At 46.2% G+C, this 24,593-nt stretch overlaps 1 protein-coding gene across 2 annotated transcripts in view; it reads left to right on the forward strand.

Moving 5' to 3' along the window:
- The first annotated feature begins 7,743 nt into the window (after positions 1-7,743).
- Positions 7,744-24,593, forward strand: part of TRIP4 (thyroid hormone receptor interactor 4) — a 55,076-nt gene continuing 38,226 nt past the window's right edge. The window contains exons 1-2 of one of the 2 annotated variants that reach the window (XM_077264017.1): positions 7,744-7,951; positions 10,280-10,446. In XM_077264017.1, coding sequence (XP_077120132.1) covers positions 7,872-7,951; positions 10,280-10,446 — 247 coding nt within the window. In that variant the 5' untranslated portion in view covers positions 7,744-7,871. The remainder of the gene's footprint in view (positions 7,952-10,279; positions 10,447-24,593) is intronic. The other variant, XM_077264018.1, reaches the window with a different exon arrangement.

Below are 24,593 nucleotides of genomic sequence, written 5' to 3' on the forward strand. Positions count from 1 at the left end.
CCCAATCACTGCTTGATCTTTGTCTCTATGGTCGCTGGCAACACACACCGTGCGCCGTCAACACATAGGTCGCCGTATACACACACTGTGTTTTTGCCACCTCATATCTCCCTGACACACAATATACAGCTCCTCTTTTTTTATTTGCTTTACACTGCAGCTTTGCTTCTTGTATGTGTAATGGAGCTATGAGGTGGCAAAAACACAAAGAGGAATGAAAATCCTCAAAAAATATATACTAATACAGCAAAAAAGGTCAGGGGTCAACAATGCTCACCTGCCCAGGTGTCAGCACTAGTGCACTCAGGCTGCTGTGTTTTCTGTATCCTGAGTGCAATAATTCTGACACACGGGCAGGTGAGTAAAGATATGAGATGGATTAGCTCCATCATCTCTTCAGTCTGCATTAATATATAGAAATAGAGCAAAGCAGACTGAAGAGACGATGGAGCTAATCCAATGTTACCTACCATCGCACTGACCTCAGAGAGAAGAGATGTAGTGTAAAGCATAGGTGACATAACCCAATTTGGTTATAATCCAATCCCTGTCTCGTGCAATCTGCATGATACAGCAAGTGAACTATATAAAAACTGTACTTGTGAACCGATGATCACCTTATTAACCTCTAAAAATTATTATTCTAATATAGAGGACACTTGGAACAGATGTTTAACTATAGGTGTTTTATTGTCAGCAAACATTAAAGTAAATTTTAAGAATTACAGGTACATAACATTACACAACATTACAAGAACCCTAAACCATGTCATCTTGCCAGGACAGACATCCACTCTCAGAAACAAAGTAGGATACAAATGTATTCCTCATTTGGGCAACTTCAACGGTTGTTCTGAAAGGGGGGGATGGTAATGTGGCAATGGGTTACAAACAGGTTCATCAAGTTCAATGTTGGGTTGCTCTTTAGCCATTATGTAGTTATGCAGCACTACAAACGCCTTGACCACCTCATCGACTGTCTCAATTATGAGATTAATGGCAGTCCCTAAACTGTGCCATTTTGATACAAGGATACCAAAGGCACACTCAACAGTTCTTCGTGCCCTGGTCAGTCTGTAATTAAAAATCCCTTTTGTGTGGTTCAATCCCCGACTGGAGTATGGTTTCAGGAGGTTTCCACATATCTGAAAGACCTCATCCCCAACCACAACAAATGGCATTGGCGGTCCTTGAGTGTTGGGAAGAGGTTGTGGCAGGGGGAAATTAAAATGATTCCCATACAAACTTTGGCCCATGTCAGAGTTTTTCGATGTCTGCGAGTCATTACCACGGTCAAAAGATCCAATGTCCACGGCGACAAACCTGCAGTTCGCAGCTGCAATCGCCATGAGCACTATGGAAAAATATTTTTTATAATTAAAGTACTCTGATCCAGTTCCAGCCGGTTTCGTAATCCTGATATGTTTTCAATCCACTGCTCCCAAACAGTTGGAGAAATCACAAACTTTCCAAAATTGGTCTGCAGTTTGTTGCCACATTTCCGTGGTGGGTAGGGGGATAAATTCCGCACGGAGAACATCCCACAAATCCCGGCAGGTGTCTGCGACAATCCCAGAGAGTGTGGGGAAGGAAGGAAGGAAGGAACTAACTTAGTGTCACCAGCAGACGTTCCTCAGCTGGAATTGCTCTACGGAGCTGGGTGTCCTGCCTCCTGATGGCTCCTTCTACACAGTCCAGCAATTCCATAAAGCTGTCTTGAGATATCGTCATGTACTCAAAATATTTCTGTGTGTTTTCACGGAGCTCACTGAATAAGGAGTGGTAGGCTCCACGGCTGTCGTAGTTCAAGAATGGGTGCTGCCAAAAGCGCCAACGCCGTCTTCTCTGCTCTTCTCTTTTGCGTTTTTGCTCACAAGCAAATGCAAAGGAAATAAACAAGTTGACATCCAAATCCAGATTCCGATAGAAACTCTCCATGCGAAGATCCATCTTGACACAGGATACAGGAGCAAAATGTGAGGATTTCATCTGTACAAGGGTTTGTGTACGGAAATCCCATGAGCCGCGCCCATTTGGCGTGGCTTGTTTCAAGGAAATTCTTCTTGAAACAATGTTTCCTTTCAAACGCATGGGCATAAAAAAACGCAAACACATGCAAAAACGCGTGCAAAAGTTGCGGTTTTTATTCGTCATGTGTAAGTTGATGTGGATAAAAAACACAGCGTTTTGCATTGCGTTTGCGGCTGCGTCCGAAACGCTGCGGACACAGCCACAAATGTGAACCTAGCCTTAGTCTTTCCTGTTTCATCAGATCCCATGATTTCCATTTGCTTCTCCTGTTGTTGTTCTGGCATAACAACTTCTGTAGTTCCATCATTTGGACAAAGGACTATGTGGATCTACCTCGCCTAGTGATAGACAAGGAGGAAGCATGAAGAGAAGTGGGAGACACAGGCAGTGGTACCAAGGATCCTTTAATCTTCTATTTGGAAATCTTTCAAAGCCAAGTGCTTCACATCTACTATATAATTGTCTAAGGGTCACTTCCGTCTTCCTGTCTGTCCTTCTGTCTGTCACGGAAATCCCAAGTCGCTGATTGGTTGCGGCAAAACAGTCACGACCAATCAGCTACGGGCACAGTCCGGCGGTAAAATGGCCGCTCCTTACTCCCCGCAGTCAGTGCCCGCTCCATACTCCCCTAAAGTCAGCGCTCACACAGTGTTAATGGCAGCGCTAACGGACCGTGTTATGCCGCGGTGTAACGCAGTCCGTTACAGCTGCTATTAACCCGGTGTGACTAACTTTTTACTATTGATGCTGCCTATGCAGCATCAATAGTAAAAAGATCTAATGTTAAAAATAATAATAAACATAAAAAATCGTTATATACTCACTGTCCGTCGGCCCCTCGGATCCAGAACAGGCCTTTCCCGCTCCTCGCGAGAAACACTTCGCTTGGATCCGGGGGCCAACGGACGGTGAGTATATAACTATTTTTTATTTTAATTCTTTTTTTTAACAGGGATATGATGCCCACATTGCTATATACAACGTGGGCTGTGCAATATACTACGTGGGCTGTGCAATATACTACGTGGCTGTGCTATATACTCCGTGGGCTGTGCTATATACTCCGTGGCTGTGCTATATACTACGTGGCTGTGCTATATACTCCGTGGGCTGTGTTATATACTATGTGGCTGTGCTATATACTATGTGGCTGTGCTATATACTCCGTGGGCTGTGCTATATACTACGTGGCTGTGCTATATACTCCGTGGGCTGTGTTATATACTACGTGGCTGTGCTATATACTACGTGGCCGGCCGCGAACAATCATCATTAGGCGCAGTCGGGCCGCAAATTGGCGCGGGATTTGAACCACGCTTCGCTAATTGGTCGCGGCCGGCCGAATCCTGTGTATTCAATGTATTATTCTAAAATCTTCATAAACAAACTACATACATATTCTAGAATACCCGATGCGTTAGAATCAGGCCACCATCTAGTTCCTTATAAGCTTCAATGGAAAATGCCAGATTGATGAACAAACCAACTCTTAGTACTCTTAGCACTGCAGCCTTGCAACAGTGGGGTCTTTGGTTCATGTCCCACCAAGGACAACATCTGCAAGGAGTTTGTATGTTCTCCCCGTGTTTGCGTGGGTTTCCTCTGGTTTCCTCCCACACTCCAAAGGCATACTGTAGGATGTCAGGGCTGAAGCTATGCCTCTGGTGACCAGTACAGGAGGAATTGGGGCAGTACAGTTGGGTACAATGGGTTTTTTATAACTTCCAACTGGGCCAGGAATTTGGAGGGTGACTGACCCTGCTCCGGGTGACCTGTGGCCCAGTGTATAAGGAGCGTTAGGCATCAGGGACTGTCCTGCACAAGATGGTGGCACCACTTACATGATTTTCATGGTGCCCCGTATTTAGTAATCATCCATGTACATTATTAGTGCTCGGAGATACAACCACTGCCCCTCACACCAGAGAGTGCCCCCTGATACCCCCGGGAGCACTGGGGTAATACTAAAGACTAGGGGTGCCAATAGTGGGAGACCACTGATATTCACACCCAAATGATTCCTGCTGTAAAACTCATCAGTAAACATGTACAGAAAGTGTGCAAATCTCTCAGGTGAAATACTGTGTAACCATGGAAACGAAAAGGCCAGAGGCCGCACAGAGACGCACACATCCCTCCTCTCCCCACTGCAGCAGACGGGAACTGGGAAGTAGTGATGTGTCGTTCATGAACGAGCCGACACAAAGAGCCGGCTCCCTGCTGTGAACGATGGGAGCCGGCTCTGCAGCGTGAGTGAACCGAATCTTTTTTTTTTTTTTTTCCTTGTCTGGCGCCTGCAGCCTATCAGATTCAGCGAGCTCAGTGAGTGTGACTGTGACTCATGTGGGAGGAGCAGACAGGAGAGAGGGAGATGTGAGTCTGTGGAGTGTAAATAAATGCCTGTGAGTCCAGTGATGTGATCACAAAATCAGTCCCCAGGCGGCACAGCCGGTGCGGTTGAAGTGTCGCTGTATTGTTCCCCTCAGCACCCGGGCATTCACCTCACACAGGTACCGCAGCTGTGCAGCCTGTAGCCTCCCATCAGGCCAGGCTTGTGCTGGAGAGGTGGCCATGCTGTTATTATCAGCTCCCTCTAATAACGGCTGCAGTTCTGTGCCATCTCCAATTATCTGACACTCTGCAGCTCTTCTTGTCTTTACACTTTTGCAACCTTTTTAATGCACCCAAAATATCTGCAAATCATGGTGATTAACCCCTTCATGTTGCAGCTATTGTTCTTTTTCTGCCACACCTTTCAGGAGCCTTTGTAAGGCCTTGTTCACACGATCCTTTTTTCGCTGCGGATTTTTCAGGTCCTGATTTGTGAAAACCGCAGTGCAAAACCTGCGGTGGTTTTCACTGCGGTTTTCAGTCCTTTTTCTACTGCGGATTCCACTGCGGGTTTCCACCTGCATTTTCCTATTGGTGCAGGTGGAAACCCGCTGCGGAATCCGCAGAAAGAATTGACATGCTACTTCTTTTTTTCCGCTGAAAATCCACGCTGATTTTCAAGCCGAAAAAAGGATAGTGGGCACAGCGGATTTCGTTTTCCATAGGGTAACATTGTACTGTACCCTGCATGGAAAACGTCTACGGATCCGCAGCTGCAAATCCGCTGCGGATCCGCAGCGAAAACCGCATCGTGTGAACATAGCCTAAGGGCTTGGGGTTTTGTGTTTCTTTTTTTGCAGGACAAGTTTTAGTTCTGAATGAGCCCATTTTACCATATAATGTCCTGAAAAACCAGGAAAAAAAAAGTTCACAGTGAGGTAAAATGAAGGTGGGGAAGCAATTCCACCGTATAGTTTGGGGGATTTGTTTTGCGTAGTTCAGAGTGCACGGTTTCATTTGAGGTGGTCTCACACGTGGCATCATAGGAGGCTGGGGCTGCACTCGCTTCTCTGCAGCGTCTCGCCACATTGATCACCTACAGTAAGGGTACTGTCACACAGTGGCACTTTGATCGCTACGACAGCACGATCCGTGACGTTCCAGCGATATCCATACGATATCGCTGTGTCTGACACGCAGCAGCGATCAGGGACCCCGCTGAGAATCGTACGTCATAGCAGATCGTTTGAAACTTTCTTTCGTCGCTGGATCTCCCGCTGTCATCGCTGGATCAGCGTGTGTGACACCGATCCAGCGATGTGTTCCCTTGTAACCAGGGTAAACATCGGGTTCTAAGTGCAGGGCCGTGCTTAGTAACCCGATGTTTACCCTGGTTACCATTGTAAATGTAAAAAAAAAAAAAACACTACATACTCACCTTCTGATATCTGTCACGTCCCCCGGTGTCTGCTTCCCGCACTGACTGAGCGCCGGCCGTAAAGTAAAAGCAGAGCACAGCGGTGACGTCACCGCTGTGCTGTGCTTTACGGCCGGCACTGACACAGTCAGTGCGGGAAGCCACCGGCGGGGGACGTGACAGACATCAAAATGTGAGTATGTAGTATTTGTTTTTTTTACATTTACAATGGTAACCAGGGTAAATATTGGGTTACTAAGCGCGGCCCTGCGCTTAGTAACCCCATGTTTACCCTGGTTACCCGGGGACTTCGGCATCGTTGGTCGCTGGAGAGCGGTCTGTGTGACAGCTCCCCAGCGACCACACAACGACTTACCAACGATCACGGCCAGGTCGTATCCCTGGTCGTGATCGTTGGTAAATCGTTTAGTGTAACGGTACCCTAAGGCCAGGCCATCAATGTTAGTCATGGACAATCTCTTTAAACTTGTTCTATCTGTAATACTACCTCAATCATATTTACTGTAACTTAACTGTTAATAAAGTTGGTATGTAACTAGGGTTGCAGTGCCATATTTTGTTTGACTAGCTGGGATTTGTAGTGCTGTGCACCACCAGCAGGAGAAGTTGATACCATGGTATAGTAGCATTTTTACATTTCTGTTCCACGTTGTGTTGAAATAAACTGTTTACTATTCCGTATGCTTTGCACAGTGTGTGTGTGTGTGTGTGTGTGTGTACAGTGTATACATTGTGTATGTATACAGTGTATGTGTGTGTACAGTGTGCGTATACAGTGTGCGTGTAAGGCTACTTTCACACTAGCGTTGTTTGGTGTACGTCGCAATGCATTGTTTTGGAGAAAAAACGCATCCTGCAGAATTATCTGCATGATGCTTTTTTTCTCCATAGACTTCCATTAGCGACGCATTGCGATGTATGGCCACACGTCGCATCCGTCGTGCGACGGATGCGTTGTGTTTTGGTGGACCGTCGGCACAAAAAAAGTTCCATGTAACTTTTTTTGTGCGTCACGTCTGCCATTTTCGACCGCGCCCCCTCCTCCCCGGACCTTACAATGGGGCAGCGGATGCGTTGAAAAACTGCATCCGCTGCCCCCATTGTTCATTTCTTTCACAACGTGCGTCGGTACATCGGGCTGACGCATGGCGACGGCCCCGTACCGACGCTAGTGTGAAAGTAGCCTTAGCATAGTGCTTGCAGCATGCCTTTATTTTTATGAATTACAATCTTATACAGCACCAACATATAGCACAGCACTTACTAATTCAGAAAGGACGTGTACAAAAAACGGCCCATATTACAAAGTAATACAGGTTAGGCTGGGTTCACATTGCGTTAGTGGCGTCTGTTAGACGGACTACGTTACACAGCGGCATAAACGCGGTGTAACGCAGTCCGTTACGGCCACCATTGACTCCAATGTCGGACGCATCACTAGCGCCCACCCACAATGGGCGTGCGCTAGGGATGTGCCGTCATTCAGTGATGGACCCTGAGATGCGGGCTGCAGCGTTTCCGGGTCCGTCACTGATAGAGCATCTTCTAGCTCTATCTGCGCTATCTGCGCTATCGCAATGTAAACGTCGGCACTTGCGTTAACAGCAGCCCGTTACCGTATGTGCTGAGCGGGCTGCTGCTAACACAGTGTGAACCCAGCCTTAGGACTACAACCGAGTAGCGCGGGCTCTGTTCACAAGAGCCAACAATCTGCAGAAACAGCAATGCTAAAAACCAGTCTTTACTGCTTCACTAGATACTTATACAGGTGTACCATGAGGCTGTCACTTTACAGGCAAAGACTGGGAACGATGACAGTGTAAAATCTAGTTTTATTTAAAAAAAGAGCCGGTTCACGAGCCGAAAGAGCCGGCTCTTTATAGTGAGCGGAGCCGAAAGAGCCGGATCACCAAAAAGAGCCGGACTGCCCATCACTACTGGGAAGCTAAGACCGGTGGGCGGAGCCACTTCCTGTCACCTGACACCTCCGCCTTCTTCCGCCGGTCCCGGTTGCTGCCGCCATCTGTGACTTCTGTGGTGTCTCCTTTTTCCATAAGACGCCGGAGGAATCATGTCCGCAGATCTGCTGGGCTGGTGCGTGGGAGAGATGGAGCGCCGCTTCGGATTAAGTGTCAGCGAAGACATCGTCCAGTAAGTGCACGGGGGGCAAGGGGTGCCGCATGGTAACAGGGCAGGGACTGCGGGCATTACTGTCAGTGCGGGGCAGGGACTGCGGGCATTACTGTCAGTGCGGGGCATTACTGTCAGTGCGGGGCAGAGACTGCGGGCATTACTGTCAGTGCGGGGCAGGGACTGCGGGCATTACTGTCAGTGCGGGGCAGAGACTGCGGGCATTACTGTCAGTGCGGGGCAGAGACTGCGGGCATTACTGTCAGTGCGGGGCAGAGACTGCGGGCATTACTGTCAGTGCGGGGCAGAGACTGCGGGCATTACTGTCAGTGCGGGGCAGAGACTGCGGGCATTACTGTCAGTGCGGGGCAGAGACTGCGGGCATTACTGTCAGTGCGGGGCAGGGACTGCGGGCATTACTGTCAGTGCGGGGCAGAGACTGCGGGCATTACTGTCAGTGCGGAGCAGGGACTGCGGGCATTACTGTCAGTGCGAGGCCGGGACTGGGGGCATCACTGTCAGTGCGGGGCAGGGACTGCGGGCATTACTGTCAGCGCGGGGCAGAGACTGCGGGCATTACTGTCAGCGCGGGGCAGAGACTGCGGGCATTACTGTCAGCGCGGGGCAGAGACTGCGGGCATTACTGTCAGCGCGGGGCAGGGACTGCGGGCATTACTGTCAGCGCGGGGCAGGGACTGCGGGCATTATTGTCAGCGCGGGGCAGAGACTGCGGGCATTACTGTCAGTGCGGGGCATTACTGTCAGTGCGGGGCAGAGACTGCGGGCATTACTGTCAGTGCGGGGCAGGGACTGCGGGCATTACTGTCAGTGCGGGGCAGAGACTGCGGGCATTACTGTCAGTGCGGGGCAGAGACTGCGGGCATTACTGTCAGTGCGGGGCAGAGACTGCGGGCATTACTGTCAGTGCGGGGCAGAGACTGCGGGCATTACTGTCAGTGCGGGGCAGAGACTGCGGGCATTACTGTCAGTGCGGGGCAGGGACTGCGGGCATTACTGTCAGTGCGGGGCAGAGACTGCGGGCATTACTGTCAGTGCGGAGCAGGGACTGCGGGCATTACTGTCAGTGCGAGGCCGGGACTGGGGGCATCACTGTCAGTGCGGGGCAGGGACTGCGGGCATTACTGTCAGCGCGGGGCAGAGACTGCGGGCATTACTGTCAGCGCGGGGCAGAGACTGCGGGCATTACTGTCAGCGCGGGGCAGAGACTGCGGGCATTACTGTCAGCGCGGGGCAGAGACTGCGGGCATTACTGTCAGCGCGGGGCAGAGACTGCGGGCATTACTGTCAGCGCGGGCCAGGGACTGCGGGCATTATTGTCAGCGCGGGGCAGAGACTGCGGGCATTATTGTCAGCGCGGGGCAGAGACTGGGGGCATTACTGTCAGCGCGGGGCAGGGACTGCGGGCATTACTGTCAGCGCGTGGCAGGGACTGCGGGCATTACTGTCAGCGCGGGGCAGGGACTGCGGGCATTACTGTCAGCGCGGGGCAGGGACTGCGGGCATTACTGTCAGCGCGGGGCAGGGACTGCGGGCATTACTGTCAGCGCGGGGCAGGGACTGCGGGCATTACTGTCAGCGCGGGGCAGGGACTGCGGGCATTACTGTCAGTGCGGGGCAGGGACTGCGGGCATTACTGTCAGCGCGGGGCAGGGACTGCGGGCATTACTGTCAGCGCGGGGCAGGGACTGCGGGCATTACTGTCAGTGCGGGGCAGGGACTGCGGGCAGTGGTCATGTGCGGCCAATCTCTAAGGAGAATTGTCTGAATCCTGCCTAATCATAGATGACTTTTCAGCAGCCTGTATAGTACGAGCCTATAGAGAGCTAAGGCTACTTTCACACTAGCGTTTTTTGCATTACGTCGTTATGCGTCGTTTTTGCAAAAAAACGCATCCTGCAAAAGTGCTTGCAGGATGCGTTTTTTCCCCATTGACTAACATTAGTGATGCATTGACACACATCGCAACTGTCGTGCGACGGTTGCGTCGTGTTGTGACGGACCGTCAGCAGCAAAAAACGTTACATGTAACGTTTTTTGCTGCGTCGTATCCGCCATTTCCGACCGCGCATGCACGGCCGGAAATCCGCCCCCACCTCCCCGCACCTCACAATGGGGCAGCGGATGCGCTGAAAATCTGCATCCGCTGCACCCGTTGTGCGGCGCAAACAACACTAGCGTCGGTATGTCGGCCCGACGCACTGCGACGGGCCGAGTACGACGCTAGTGTGAAAGTAGCCTAAGCCGCTGCTTTGTTTGGATAACATTAATCCGGTGCGGGACAAGTCACTGTAGTTTATTTGTAACTTTGGAAATAACTGTCACCCACAGGTATATCCTTTCCATCGACACAGAAGAAGAAATTGATGAGTACATAAATGACCTTATCCAGGGCTATGATGAGCAGAAACAGACTTTCATCAATGACCTAAAAATACGCTGGAAAAGAATAAACAACCCTCAGAGCTCCTCCTCAGCGCCGATCTATAGGAAAGACGGTCAGTGACTACTGTAGTGACATAGTAAAACAACATACCGGAACCAATTAAATGCATAATGCATATTCCTAAATGGGGGGGGGGGGGGGAGATCCTCTAAAAAATGCAATAGAAACATAAGAACAATAGAGAGCTTTTTTGACCCGTATTAATATGAATACAATACAAAAATGGGTTTGCCTATGAGTAAGGCTGGTTTCCCACTTGCGTTTTGATCTGCAGCGTTTTTTAAAAAAACGCATGTGGTGATAAAACGCATGTAAACGCGTGCAAACGCTGCGTTTTTTAGACGCATGCGTTTTTGCATGCAGAAAAAAAACGCGGCATTTTGCCGCGTTTACATGCGTTTTTTCTTGCGTTTTTTAAACGCATGCTGAGAAGTGTGTGACAGCTGCCAATCATCAAAATCAACTAGAAAACCCACTATAAACAGAAATAGCTAGGGTTAGGGTTAGGATCCCTAGTAACCCTAGGGTTAGGGTTATCTTGTTTTTTTCTTGTGTTTAGGGTTAGGGTTTTCTTGTTTTTTTCTTGTGTTTAGGGTTAGGGTTAGGGTTTTCTTGTTTTTTTTCTTGTGGTTAGGGTTAGGGTTTTCTTGTTTTTTCTTGTGTTTTCTTGTGTTTTTCTATAAAAACACATGCGTTTACATAGACAGCAATACATTTTTTTGCCGCGAATAAACGCATGCGTTTTTTTGCGGCCAAAAAATGCAGCTAGAAATTACTACAGGTTGCATTTCTGCAACTAAACGCATGCGTCAAAAAACGCATGCGTTGCCGAAAACGCGTCAAAACGCATGCCAAAAAACCGCATGCGTTGCCGAAAACGCGTCAAAACGCATGCTAAAAAACGCATGCGTTTTTAATGTTAAGCATAGAAAAAAAAACGCATGCGTTTTTTAGCGCTAAAACGCTGCAGATCAAAACGCAAGTGTGAAACCAGCCTAAGTCATCTTAGGCTACTTTCACACTAGCGTTAACTGCAAACCGTCTCAAAACGTCTTTTTTGCCGAAAAAACGGATGCGTCAAAAAAGTGAAAAACGGAGACAAACATATGCCACGCATACAGCATTTCGACGGATACGTCGCAAATCCGCTAAACGTTTCCGTCGAAAATACTGGATGCGTTGCATACGTTGCATCCGTTTTTACCATCCGTTGCATCCGTTTTTACGACGGATCCGTTTTTAAAATGGGTGGCTCCCAAATTTGATTGGCTCCTGGAAAATATGGAAAACTATATAGTTACTGTTTTTACAGCCCATCTTTGAGGGTTTTAGTTTTGTGGCAGCGATGGAAGGTGTTCTTGTGAGGATTGCTAGTTTGGTTACCGACGTTATCTTTGAGACGAATCGCCTGGATATCATAGTGCGGGAGAAGGAGGCGGCAGCGGAAAGGCGTAGGATGCTTCTGCAGCAACGGAGACGGAGACGACTCTGGATACATCCGATTAATGAACTACGGATGACCCGGGGTGTCCAGTCCACTCTGTACCTGGAGTTGCGGCACAATCCACACAAATTCTACAATTACGTGCGGATGAGGATGGAACATTTCGACTTTTTGCTTCAAAAACTGGAGGATGTCATCCGAAGGCAGGACACAAGGATGAGGCTTGCCATCACACAGGCGGAGCGGCTGATGGTGACCCTGCGGTAAGCCTCTTTTTTTTCCTGTCATTGGTCATTTTTAATGTTATATTACATGCTGCAGACAATACTGCGCTGGCATACTGCGCACTATTTTCTGCAGCATGTAATTTTGGTTTTCTTTGCGGCCATTCCACTGCTTTTTTTAAATGTCATTGCTGATATTGAATGTTATATAACAGACTGCAGAAAATACTGCGCTGAAATATTGCGTTGCATTTTCTGCAGTTTTTTTTTTTTTTTTGCGCACTATTTTCTGCAGCATGTAATTTTGGTTTTCTTGGCGGACATTCCACTGCTTTTTTACACCGGTTTCATGCTGGTTTGATTGTGTGTCCCGTCCTTAAAAAAAAAAATTAACAGTGCCATATTGAAACTTGTTGGTCTGTGCAATTTTTTCTAACATATTTTTTTTTTTTTTTTTATTATAAAGTTTCCTAGCTACGGGTGACTCTATGACTTCGCTCCATTACCAATTCAGGCTGGGCATTTCCACTATTTCAGGAATAGTGAAGGACACATGTCGGGCTATTTGGACCACTTTACAGCCAGAGTATATCCCCCAACCATCCATGGAAATCTGGTTGAGAAGTGCAGAAGAGTTTCAGCAAATTAGCAATTTCCCTAATTGTGTGGGTGCAGTTGACGGGAAACACATACGGATTGCGAAACCGGCAGGAACAGGATCGGAGTACTATAATTACAAGAAGTACTTCTCCATCGTCCTTATGGCTATTGCAGATGCCAACTGCAGGTTCCTTGCCGTGGACATAGGAGCATATGGACGGTCCAACGATTCGCAAGTTTTTAAAAACTCTCCGATGGGTCGTTGCCTTTATGGAGAGAGCTACGATTTCCCGTCAGCCAGACCACTGCCAGGAACAAGTGAACCAGCCATGGAATATGTCTGTGTAGGTGATGAAGCCTTTCAACTGTCGCCGCACCTACTGAAACCGTACAGTAGCCGGAACTTAACCCGTACCAAGCGGGTCTTTAATTACCGGCTTACTAGAGCACGAAGAGTAGTGGAGTGTTCTTTTGGCATATTGACGGCGAAGTGGCGAGTTCTGCTGACGGCTATCAAGTTGAAAACAACAACTATAGACGAGGTCGTTAAAGCCTGTGTGGTGCTCCACAACTTTGTCCTTTCAAAGGAGCCCGTTTCCTTGGATGACAAAGAGTTGGAGACCACCTTGTGGGACTACCGCAGCAGCTCGGTTCACTCTACAGGTTCTGTTACAAGGATGAGGGACCAGTTTGCCGATTATTTTGTGTCACCTGTCGGGCGGATCCCATGGCAAGACATGATTGTTTAACCTGTTTTCCATGTATTTGTTTATGTAAAAAATGTGTTTCTTCAGAAAAAAAAAAACAAGGAAAAAAAAAAAAAATTACAAGAGTGGTTTTCTTGCTAGTAAAACCAATATTTTATACCTGTGACACGTCTGGTGTTTATTTTTATTTTACCTTTGTTATTAGTTACCATATGACCAATAAATCCACACACACACAGAGTAAAATTTTAATCAAACTTAATTTTATTGGAACTCTTTTTTCAAAACTTTATTTTTTTTCCAAAAACCATATATATATATTTTTTCTGTTTAAACTTTCATAAAAAATAGTTTTTACATTTTTTGGTAGAAAATAACTTTAACAAACAGCCATTTATATGTCTTGAAAGTGTGGGGTGGAGATACGAGGGGAGGAGGGGCTGGAAGGTTGGACCACGTCGATAGGTGGGGAAACCCTACTTGTTTGGGGTGCAGTGGAAGGGGGGGTAAAACCAGGAGCCTGACCAGAGGGGGGTGGTGTTGGGGTAGGGGGAATACTTATTGGGGAAGGGAAGCTGGGCAAGGAAGAAAACAGTGGGGAAGGAATTTGGTTTTGGGGCCGGGATGGGTATGGGGACTGGGTTGGGTATTGTGACTGGGTTGGGTAGTGGGACTGGGTTGGGTAATGGGGCTGGCGTGGGGTTTGTGGCTGGGTTTGGTAATGGTGCTGGTGTGGGGATTGGGGCTGGGTTTGGTAATGGGGCTGGTGTGGGTATTGGGGCTGGGTTTGGTAATGGGGGGTATGGTGTGGAAATGGGGCTTGGGGTTGGGCATGGTGTGGAAATGGGGCCTGGGGTGGAAATGGGACCTGGGGTGGAATTGTAGTGGATGTGTGGGGAGGTGTGTGGGTCGATTGGGGCTCGTTAATGGCCTGCAGTAGAGCATTATGGCAGGTATTCATTACCCGCATCTGTTGCTCAAAAGAAAGCTTCTCCATGCTCCTGAGCATGGATTGGAAAAAAATATTGGCCGGATCTGGACTTACAGCTGAATGCAGCCTATCCAAGCGACTTGGGGAATAGTGATCACAAAATAATAAGTTTTCATGTAACCTTTAATAAGATGGGTAGTAGGGGGGTGACAAGGACACTAAACTTCAGGAGGGCAAATTTCCAACGGATGAGAGAGGATCTTGGTGCAATTAACTGGGACGATATCCTGAGACACAAAAATGCACAAAGAAAATGGGAGACATTTATTAGCATCCTGGATAGGACCTGTGCACAGTATATACCGTATGGGAATAAACATACTAGAAATAGGAGGAAACCAATATGGCTAAATAGAGCTGTAAGGGGCGCAATAAGGGACAAAAAGAAAGCATTTAGAGAATTAAAGGAAGTAGGTAGTGAGGAGGCATTACATAAATACAGAAAATTAAATAAATTCTGTAAATAGCAAATCAAGGCAGCAAAGATTGAGACAGAGAGACTCATTGCCAGAGAGAGTAAAAATAATCCCAAAATATTCTTTAACTATATAAATAGTAAGAAACTAAAAAATGACAGTGTTGGCCCCCTTAAAAATAGTCTGGGTGAAATGGTGGATGAGGATGAGGAAAAAGCCAATATGCTAAATGACTTTTTTTCATCAGTATTTACAAAAGAAAATCCCATGGCAGCCAATATGACTAGTGATAAAAATTCCCCATTAAATGTCGCCTGCTTAACCCAGCAGGAAGTACAGCGGCGTCTAAAAATAACTAAAATTGACAAATCTCCGGGCCCGGATGGGATACACCCCCGAGTATTGCAGGAATTAAGTACAGTCATTGATAGACCATTATTTTTAATCTTTAAAGACTCCATAATAACAGGGTCTGTACCACAGGACTGGCATATAGCAAATGTGGTGCCAATATTCAAAAAAGGGGCAAAAACTGAACTCGGTAATTATAGGCCAGTAAGCTTAACCTCTACTGTGGGTAAAATCCTGGAGGGCATTCTAAGGGATGCTATGCTGGAGTATCTGAAGAGGAATAACCTCATGACCCAGTATCAGCACGGGTTTACTAGGGACCGTTCATGTCAGACTAATTTGATCAGCTTCTATGAAGAGGTAAGTTCCGGACTGGACCAAGGGAACCCAGTGGACGTAGTATATATGGACTTTTCCAAAGCTTTTGATACGGTGCCACACAAAAGGTTGATACATAAAATGAGAATAATGGGGATAGGGGAAAATATGTGTAAGTGGGTTGAGAGCTGGCTCAGGGATAGGAAACAAAGGGTGGTTATTAATGGAGCACACTCGGACTGGGCCACGGTTAGCAGTGGGGTACCACAGGGGTCAGTATTGGGCCCTCTTCTTTTTAACATATTTATTAATGACCTTGTAGGGGGCATTCAGAGTAGAATTTCAATATTTGCAGATGATACTAAACTCTGCAGGGTAATCAATACAGGGGAGGACAATTTTATATTACAGGATGATTTATGTAAACTAGAAGCTTGGGCTGATAAATGGCAAATGAGCTTTAATGGGGATAAATGTAAGGTCATGCACTTGGGTAGAAGTAATAAGATGTATAACTATGTGCTTAATTCTAAAACTCTGGGCAAAACCGTCAATGAAAAAGACCTGGGTGTATGGGTGGATGACAAACTCATATTCAGTGGCCAGTGTCAGGCAGCTGCTACAAAGGCAAATAAAATAATGGGATGTATTAAAAGAAGCATAGATGCTCATGAGGAGAACATAATTTTACCTCTATACAAGTCACTAGTTCGACCACACTTAGAATACTGTGCACAGTTCTGGTCTCCGGTGTATAAGAAAGACATAGCTGAACTGGAGCGGGTGCAGAGAAGAGCGACCAAAGTTATTAGAGGACTGGGGGGTCTGCCATACCAAGATAGGTTATTACACTTGGGGCTATTTAGTTTGGAAAAACGAAGACTAAGGGGTGATCTTATGTTAATGTATAAATATATGAGGGGACAGTACAAAGACCTTTCTGATGATCTTTTTAATCATAGACCTGAGACAGGGACAAGGGGGCATCCTCTACGTCTGGAGGAAAGAAGGTTTAAGCATAATAACAGACGTGGATTCTTTACTGTAAGAGCAGTGAGACTATGGAACTCTCTGCCGTATGATGTTGTAATGAGTGATTCATTAATTAAATTTAAGAGGGGACTGGATACCTTTCTGGAAAAGTATAATGTTACAGGGTATATACACTAGATTCCTTGATAAGGCGTTGATCCAGGGAACTAGTCTGATTGCCGTATGTGGAGTCGGGAAGGAATTTTTTTCCCCATGGTGGAGTTACTCTTTGCCACATGGGTTTTTTTTGCCTTCCTCTGGATCAACATGTTAGGGCATGTTAGGTTAGGCTATGGGTTGAACTAGATGGACTTACAGTCTTCCTTCAACCTTAATAACTATGTAACTATGACTGCTGGTTTCCTGGCTTGTTTCACTGATGCGTGACTGCACCATGTTGAAACCAGCAGTCACTTGCTCTCCCAAAATTTTGAAAGAGCCTTGGAAGGATGCATTCAGGTGTAAGAACTCGGGAGCATAGCTCCTTTCCTGACCCCTCTGTCGCTGCCGCCAAGAACCTAATGGTGGTCTAGAGGTGGCAGGATCAGAGGGGTGGGGTAAAGGGAATGCTAACTGTTCAGCATCAGATGCGAGCAATGAAGGCTGCAATAATGCTCCGCTGCTTGGGGCGGATGAAGTGGAGGGGACAGAGGGGTCAGAGGAGGGGACAGAGGGGTCAGAGGAGGGGTCAGTGGTGTGGGGCCTACCGACGTGGCCCTCAGTGGCGGACTCAGGAGGGATCGCTCCAGAGGGCGCAGAGGAAGATGCAGGCGCCCGGTGGCTGGAGAAGGTGCTGTGAAAGAAAAAACAAAAGAAATTAATACATTGATATGAAAAAGCCCTGACTGAAAGCAAACTAAGTAGACAGGTTAACATGGTTATTAGTGGACTGTAGAATACTTACACTCTGCTCAGCATTGTTCGCCTCAGGAAGGAGAGGGCCGGGCCATGTTTATATTTGCTCTTCCTTCCTGCAGGGCCACTCAGGGCCTGCATCTCCGCGTTGAATTCCCTCTTAAAGCGATCCCTCAGTGACCGCCACCGCTTCCTAACCTTTCCACCTGTGAAGACAAGAATAATAATAAGAAAAAAAAAAAATTGGTAAATGCAATACATTACAGTCAGCTCAAAACATCACTGGAAAGTGAATACTTACCTAGTTTGCTCAGCTGCTGAGGATGAAGGCTCTCCCACCTTGGAAAGAGGTTGTGACACACTTCGTCCCAGAGCCGGCGGGTGACACTAGTATTTGAATGCTTGCGGTCAGCCATGTTCCGCAGCGGCTCCCGCTCGCGAACCTCCTCGATAAGATTATCTATGTCGATGTCGTCATCATCGTCATCATCGTACTCTACGGCGGGAGCACGCTGTGAAGCCTGTGCCCAAAAAAAAGAAAAACAAACAAATTATCACACTGAAACACTAAAGTACCAATAGAATCCCCCTCCCAACAAAAAAAAAACTCACTGATGGCCGACCGCGGCGACGAGTCCGCCGACTCTGGGAGTGTCTGGGAGAACCTTCAGCGGCAGGAGCAGCAGCAGCAGGAGACTGAAATAAAGGAAACAAATTCTCAGTAATGTAGGCATATATTTTCTGTGTTTAGTTATGTATGAAAATCTGTTGTGTATGGTGCAGTGTGATGTGCGAAGCAACTGTTTCACCACTACTTACACTTGGTTCCTCCTCCACTTGCATCTCTCCACCTGTCTCGCCCCCTTCTGACAGCTCCTCATCTGATTCAGCTTCCTGTTGAAACATAATTTATGCATGTAGTTATCCATAAAAATGTAATTTAAAAAAACTCAAAAAAACAACATTTTTTGTGTTAACTTACCGATACACGCTGTTGCTGTGGAGGAGGGCTGTCAGAAGAGGACATTGTTGCTGTGTCTTGCAGCGGCTGTGGTCCTGGTGGGCAAGGCAGGCAGCGGCTGTGGTCCTGGTGGGCAAGGCTGGCAGCGGCTGTGGTTTTGGTGTTTCTGTAAGTTAAAAAGACACTTGCAATCTGCTCTACACATTGAAGTAGCAGATTGGGGGTCTTCAAAACTTACTTTGAAAGATGTGTGGCTGTGGTCCTGGTGGGCTGCTCAGTGGCTGCGGTCCTGGTGTATCTGTAATATGTATAATGGATTTATAGTTAGACCACCCCCTGAACTAGGTAATGTTTAACGATAAACACCCTGCTAAAATGATGTCAGAAATGTTCATTACAGGTGAACACCAAAACCCCCCCAAAAAAGTTGCACGTTATAGCATTCATTTCCATGTCCCAAAAAATAAAATTTTGAAATGTGAACCCACCATGCAAAAATATGTTTGCCACATTTTATTTTAAAAAATCACCTCCCCCAAAAAAAAACCTTTACAGTATAACCTTTATTAAAAAATAAGCCCTCAACCAACTCTGTATTGCATGTGTAACCATTGGTACATACACCAGTTTTAAATTTACCTTTATGAAAAGATACTACGGACATTTTTTTAATAAACATTTTATTTTTAGGGTTTTTTTTTTACTTTTTTTTTTTAAATCACAATTAGGAGCAGAAAAGCTCTTTACAAGTACATCTACTGCAAATGGTTTCAACAGTAAAATAAAATCAACACTTTTAAATAGAAAAAAAAACCACACTCACACATTCAAACCACAAGCTGCAGACCGCTAGACTTTTAAAAAATACTTCAGATTTAAAAAAAAAAAAAAAAAAACACATTTAAACCACATGCTGCACAGACCACTATACAGTAAATACATCAGAAAAAGGCAATTAACCAATTAAAGCATGGACAAATGCACATGCAATCAACAAGACGCACACAAACATGCATGGTATGTGTCCACATTCCGGATCGCATCAGGATTTGGTCAGGATTTTCCATCAGTATTTGTAAGCCAAAACCAGGAGTGTAACAATTATTAGAGGGAAAGTATAATAGGAAAACAGGCACACTTTTGCTTTTATCACCCACTCCTGGTTTTGGCTTACAAATACTGATGGGAAATCCTGACCAAATCCTGATGCAATCCTGAACATGGACACATACCCTCCCACATGAACAGGCATAAGATTGGAAAAGGCATAATAAGGTGCAGGCACATGAAGACATACTTACAAAAGCACACAGCCGTACAAAAATACACACATACACATGCACGCACATAGCTTTATGCAATAACACATATGTACAACAAAGGCAGAAAGGTGAACCCAATCAGAAGACGCATACACACACACACACACACACACACACACACACACACACACACACACACACACACACACACACACACACACACACACACACACACACATTACACACACACACATTACACACACACATACAAAAGGCTGACAATCCTTTGGCTGGAGCTGCATGTCTTCACAGTGGCTGGCATCAGGGTGGATCTGGACTCTAGCATGGCACTGGCTGTTGCAGGACGATGGCAGGCCTCTGGTTCTCTTCAGGTTTTAAGCTCTTGCTGTAGTCAGTACCTCATATACACACACAAATGCACAGGCACACAGATGCACACAAAAATTGCAATACTCACACTGTCTCTATGGTGGCTGGCGTCCTGTGGCTGGCGTCCTGTGGCTGGCGTCCTGTGGCTGGAGTCCTGTGGCTGGAGTCCTGTGGCTGGAGTCCTGTGGCTGGAGTCCTGTGGCTGGAGTCCTGTGGCTGGAGTCCTGTGGCTGGAGTCCTGTGGCTGGAGTCCTGTGGCTGGCGTCCTGTGGCTGGCGTCCTGTGGCTGGCGTCCTGTGGCTGGCGTCCTGTGGCTGGCGTCCTGTGGCTGGCGTCCTGTGGCTGGCGTCCTGTGGCTGGGGTCCTGTGGCTGGGGTCCTGTGGCTGGGGTCCTGTGGCTGTGGTCCTGTGGCTGTGGTCCTGTGGCTGGGGTCCTGTGGCTGGGGTCCTGTGGCAGGCTGGGGTCTTATGGCTGGCTGGGGTCTTGCTGGCAGTCTTCTCCTCTCTGGGTCTTGCAGGCATATGTGGGGTTGAAGGCCCAGGCCAGGTTTATATAGATTTGGGGGTGTCTGGCCAATTGGCAACAAAATTCTGCTTCTGAGCATGCTCAGTGTAAAAAAAAAGTATTGCAGCGCTGTATTGCGTCGTACGACGTGTCCCGACGCATCCGTCGCTCATAGGCTTCCATTGCAGCCAACGACGTATGCCGCAGGATACGTCGCGACACGTTTTTTAGGCGGAGACAAAAAACGTTACAATCAACGTTTTTTGCCGACGACGTGTCGCCAAATTTCGACGCATACGTCGTAAAACGTACACGACGTATGCCAATCCGTCGCAATACGTCGCCAATACAAGTCTATGGGGAAAAAACGCATCCAGCAAAAACTTTTGCTGGATGCGGTTTTTCTGAAAAAAGACGTTTTGAGACGGTTTGCAGTTAACGCTAGTGTGAAAGTAGCCTTAGACAATTTCTTGTAGAATTAAAAAAATATCTTTATTAATACCAAAAAAGTACAAACAAACCACATACCAAGTAAAAAAGTTTTGTCCGTATCCAAGAACAACTTATGTTAAAAAAGAACAAGCGGGCAGCAATGAAAACCACGAGAGGCAAAGGCGGCACACAATGTGTGAACATATGGGGAGACCCCAGACATGCAAGTAAGAGAAGTGCTATTTATTAATAAGGTGCATAGTGCATACCACATAAGGCGATATCTAAATGCATGTACTGAGGCATCACCACAACTTGCATAAAAGCAGGGCATGGAATTGTTAGAAAATATTGCATAATATCCGGTAGAATAACCATGACCAAACAACCAATAACATATCGTTACAGCTGCAGAGTAGCAGCTTCAGTTAATAATGAAGGTACATGAATCGCCCAAGTGCATTGCGGATAATCACACTGAAACCTCTTAATCATGCTGATGCCCAAGCAATGCGCTGATGCCCCGACGCGCGTTTCGCGATTGCTTCTTTGGGGAGCAGTGCATATTGTGTCTCAAGTGCCGTTTTAAATATCCTGCGATATTTGCAAGTAACCAATAGGAATTCCAAAGGGACACACACACACACCTCTTCAGCCGCGTCAGTCGAGCGTGCGGGGGTGGAGCTCCAGACAGTCCAAAGCGTCACATCTGGCATCACAGAGGCAGTGAGTATACAGAACAAAGTGTTCCAGCTGACCTCAATACTACGCACCGCCCCGTAAAGGTGCCATCTGAGACGCAGGCCAAATGAAGGACCGCCCGCACACGGCAACAGAAGAGCGCCATAGTAAGTCTAATCTGCCACACAGGGGCGGCCATGATAGTCCAGGGCACAAGAGAGGGCAGGACAAACAATATTAATTGTTAATGCACTTACGTCGATATTAGTGTGTCATAATTAAAATAAAAATAAATTGATAACATAATTTCTCCAAAATTAATATATATTAACGAGCATCAATATATCATGTATAACAATTTTTAAAGTCCACCAGTTAGTTGTCATCCCTTCATGCTGCACATGACCTCCAAGGGATGTAAATAACATATCAGATCATTCACTCCACTCCATGAGTTTGGCTGATGGATATAGCGTCCTTATAAGAAGTATATATAGAAGTGAGGATGCTATATACATCAGCCAAACTCAAGGAAAATAAACAAAACACTCAGGAAAAAAAGTGAATAAAAAGCAATCAAAAAATCATGTGTATGTGGGGGGGGGGAAGGCATAAATGAAAACGGCAAACCATTCGGCAAAAACAAACTTACAAGCTGTCAGAGCATGACGATGCAAAAACAAATTCATTTTTGCAAAATATTGTTTTTAGTCTGTAAAGAGAGCAAAGCATAAAAAAATATAAATCTGGGATTGCTGTAATCGTACAGACCCGACGAACAAGTTGGTCTTATCACTTTTACTGCAAGGTGAAAAACGCAAAAAATAAAACAATAACTGAATTGCTGGGTTTTGTTCATTCTGAATAATCTGACTAAAAAGCTATCAAATTATAATATATACCCCAAAATGGTACTCAAAAACCCCCTGCAACTTGTCCCGCACAAAATAAGCCCTCATACTGCTCTGTTTGTCAAAAAATAAAAAAGTTACAGCTCTCAGAATATGGCGACAAAAAAACTCTTCACTGTTTTTTAAGCATTTTTACTGTGTGACAGCAGCAAAACCTAAAAATAAAAACCCAATATAAATCTGGTAGCACTGTCATCGCACGAACCCGAAGAATAAATCCATCTCACCACTTATACCTCATGGTGAACAGCGCAAAAATAAAAATAAGAAATATTCTTGTACTGCTGTTTATTTGTTCATTCTACCTCCCAAAAATCTGAAAAAGGCTCGGCTCACATTTATCCTGCATTCTCTGCTGAGTTCTTATGTCAGGGTTTCCGTATAAATTCCCCAAAACCCCGATTCAGACAAAAACCCGGACGGAACCAATCACTTATGAGGCAGATGGGGGTCACTTTGGACTGGTCTCTGTTCTGGCGGTGTTACATTATTTTAGGCGTCTTTTTAGCGCACAAGTGTGGGTTACTACTGATCTGTGCACGCCTAAAAAGATGGAGACCACCAGAGCAGACGCTAAACAGAGTACAAAGTGTCTCCATCTGCCTCATTATGATGGGTGGTTCATTTCGGAGTTTCGACTGAATCACATTTTTGGGGGGATTTACACAGAAACCCAGAGGTAAGTGCTCAGCGTAGAACACAAGGAGGCGATCCAGCCTTATTCTGGAAGTGATCGAAAAATATAATGTACCCCAAAATGTTACCAATAAAAACCTTAATTTATCCCAAACAAAACCAGCCCCTACTCCCGTTATCTGTCACTGGAACTATAGGGGTCTGACATTACTGGTAGAACAAAGACTCTGGAAAATGGTTCCAATCCCCTCAAATAAAATTCTGTCAATTCTGACCTCCTCCTTCTGAGCCCCGCTTTACCTAAACCCCAGTAAGCGGGCACATGTTTGGAATTATTGTAATGGAGAGGAGGCACTGAATTTATGGGTGCACATCGCCAGAAGCACAAGCTGGGCACAATGTATGGGGGCGCTACAGTACATGGGGCACAATGTATGGGCACTAGACTTGCAGATTTGTAATTCTCCAGGAAAAAAAGCCTGGCATTTATGTTACAAAATAGTCACTGCACCCGTAGATGAATTAATTGATAGCTGCAGTTTCTACACTGGGGTCACCTTTGGGGTTTTTATGTTGTTCTGGCACCTTCGTGACTCTGCAAATGTCACCCGTAAACTATTCTAGCAACATCTGTGCTCCAAAATCTGCGCACCTTCCTTCTCAGCCCTGAAGTGTGGCCAAACAGTAATTTCTGACAACCTATGAGGCAGCACTGCATTTGGGAGAAATTGCACAATAAATTGTGGGGTCTGGCTTCTCCTATTAACCCTTGTGTACCTGACAAATTTGCAGCAAATACAAAAATTAAATTTTTACCACTAAAATGTCATATTTCCTTGTCTCAATGTTGTTAAATTCTGTGAGGCACCCATGGGTTCAAAATATTCACTACACCCCTAGATGAATTCCTTGAAGGTTCTAGCTTCCAAAATGAGGTCATTTGAGGGGGGTTTCTGTTTTTTTTCACATGTCAGGAGCTCTTCAAATGCGACATGGCATTCACAATCTATCTTAGGCAAATTAGTGCTCTTTCCTTTCCAAGCCCTGCCATGTGCCCAAGCAGAAGTTTTTGACCACATATGGGGTACAGTCGCACTCAGGACAAATTGCGCAACAAATTACTGGGTCCATTTTCTCCTAGTATCCATTGTGAAAATTACAAATTTGGGGCAAAAACAACATTTTCTTTATCGCTTCATTGGGGGACAGGGGTAACCATGGGTGTATGCTGCTGTCGCTAGTAGGCTGACACTATGCAAAAAAAGGAAAGTATCTCCTCCTCCGCAGTATACACCCACCGACAGGCACAAAGTACCTCAGTTTAAGCTTAGTGTCTGTAGGAGGCAGACCTAGATCTGATCTCTTCCTTTTCAGGTCACCTGTTGTGTTTTAATTAATCTTTTTACTTTTGTCTTTCAGGTTCTTCAGCTTCAGTGTAACGGGGTGTAATTTCTCACCCTGTTTTCCCACACTTATGCGACCG

Source organism: Ranitomeya variabilis, chromosome 5, assembly GCF_051348905.1.
Source record: "Ranitomeya variabilis isolate aRanVar5 chromosome 5, aRanVar5.hap1, whole genome shotgun sequence".
Classification (NCBI taxonomy): Eukaryota; Metazoa; Chordata; class Amphibia; order Anura; family Dendrobatidae; genus Ranitomeya; species Ranitomeya variabilis.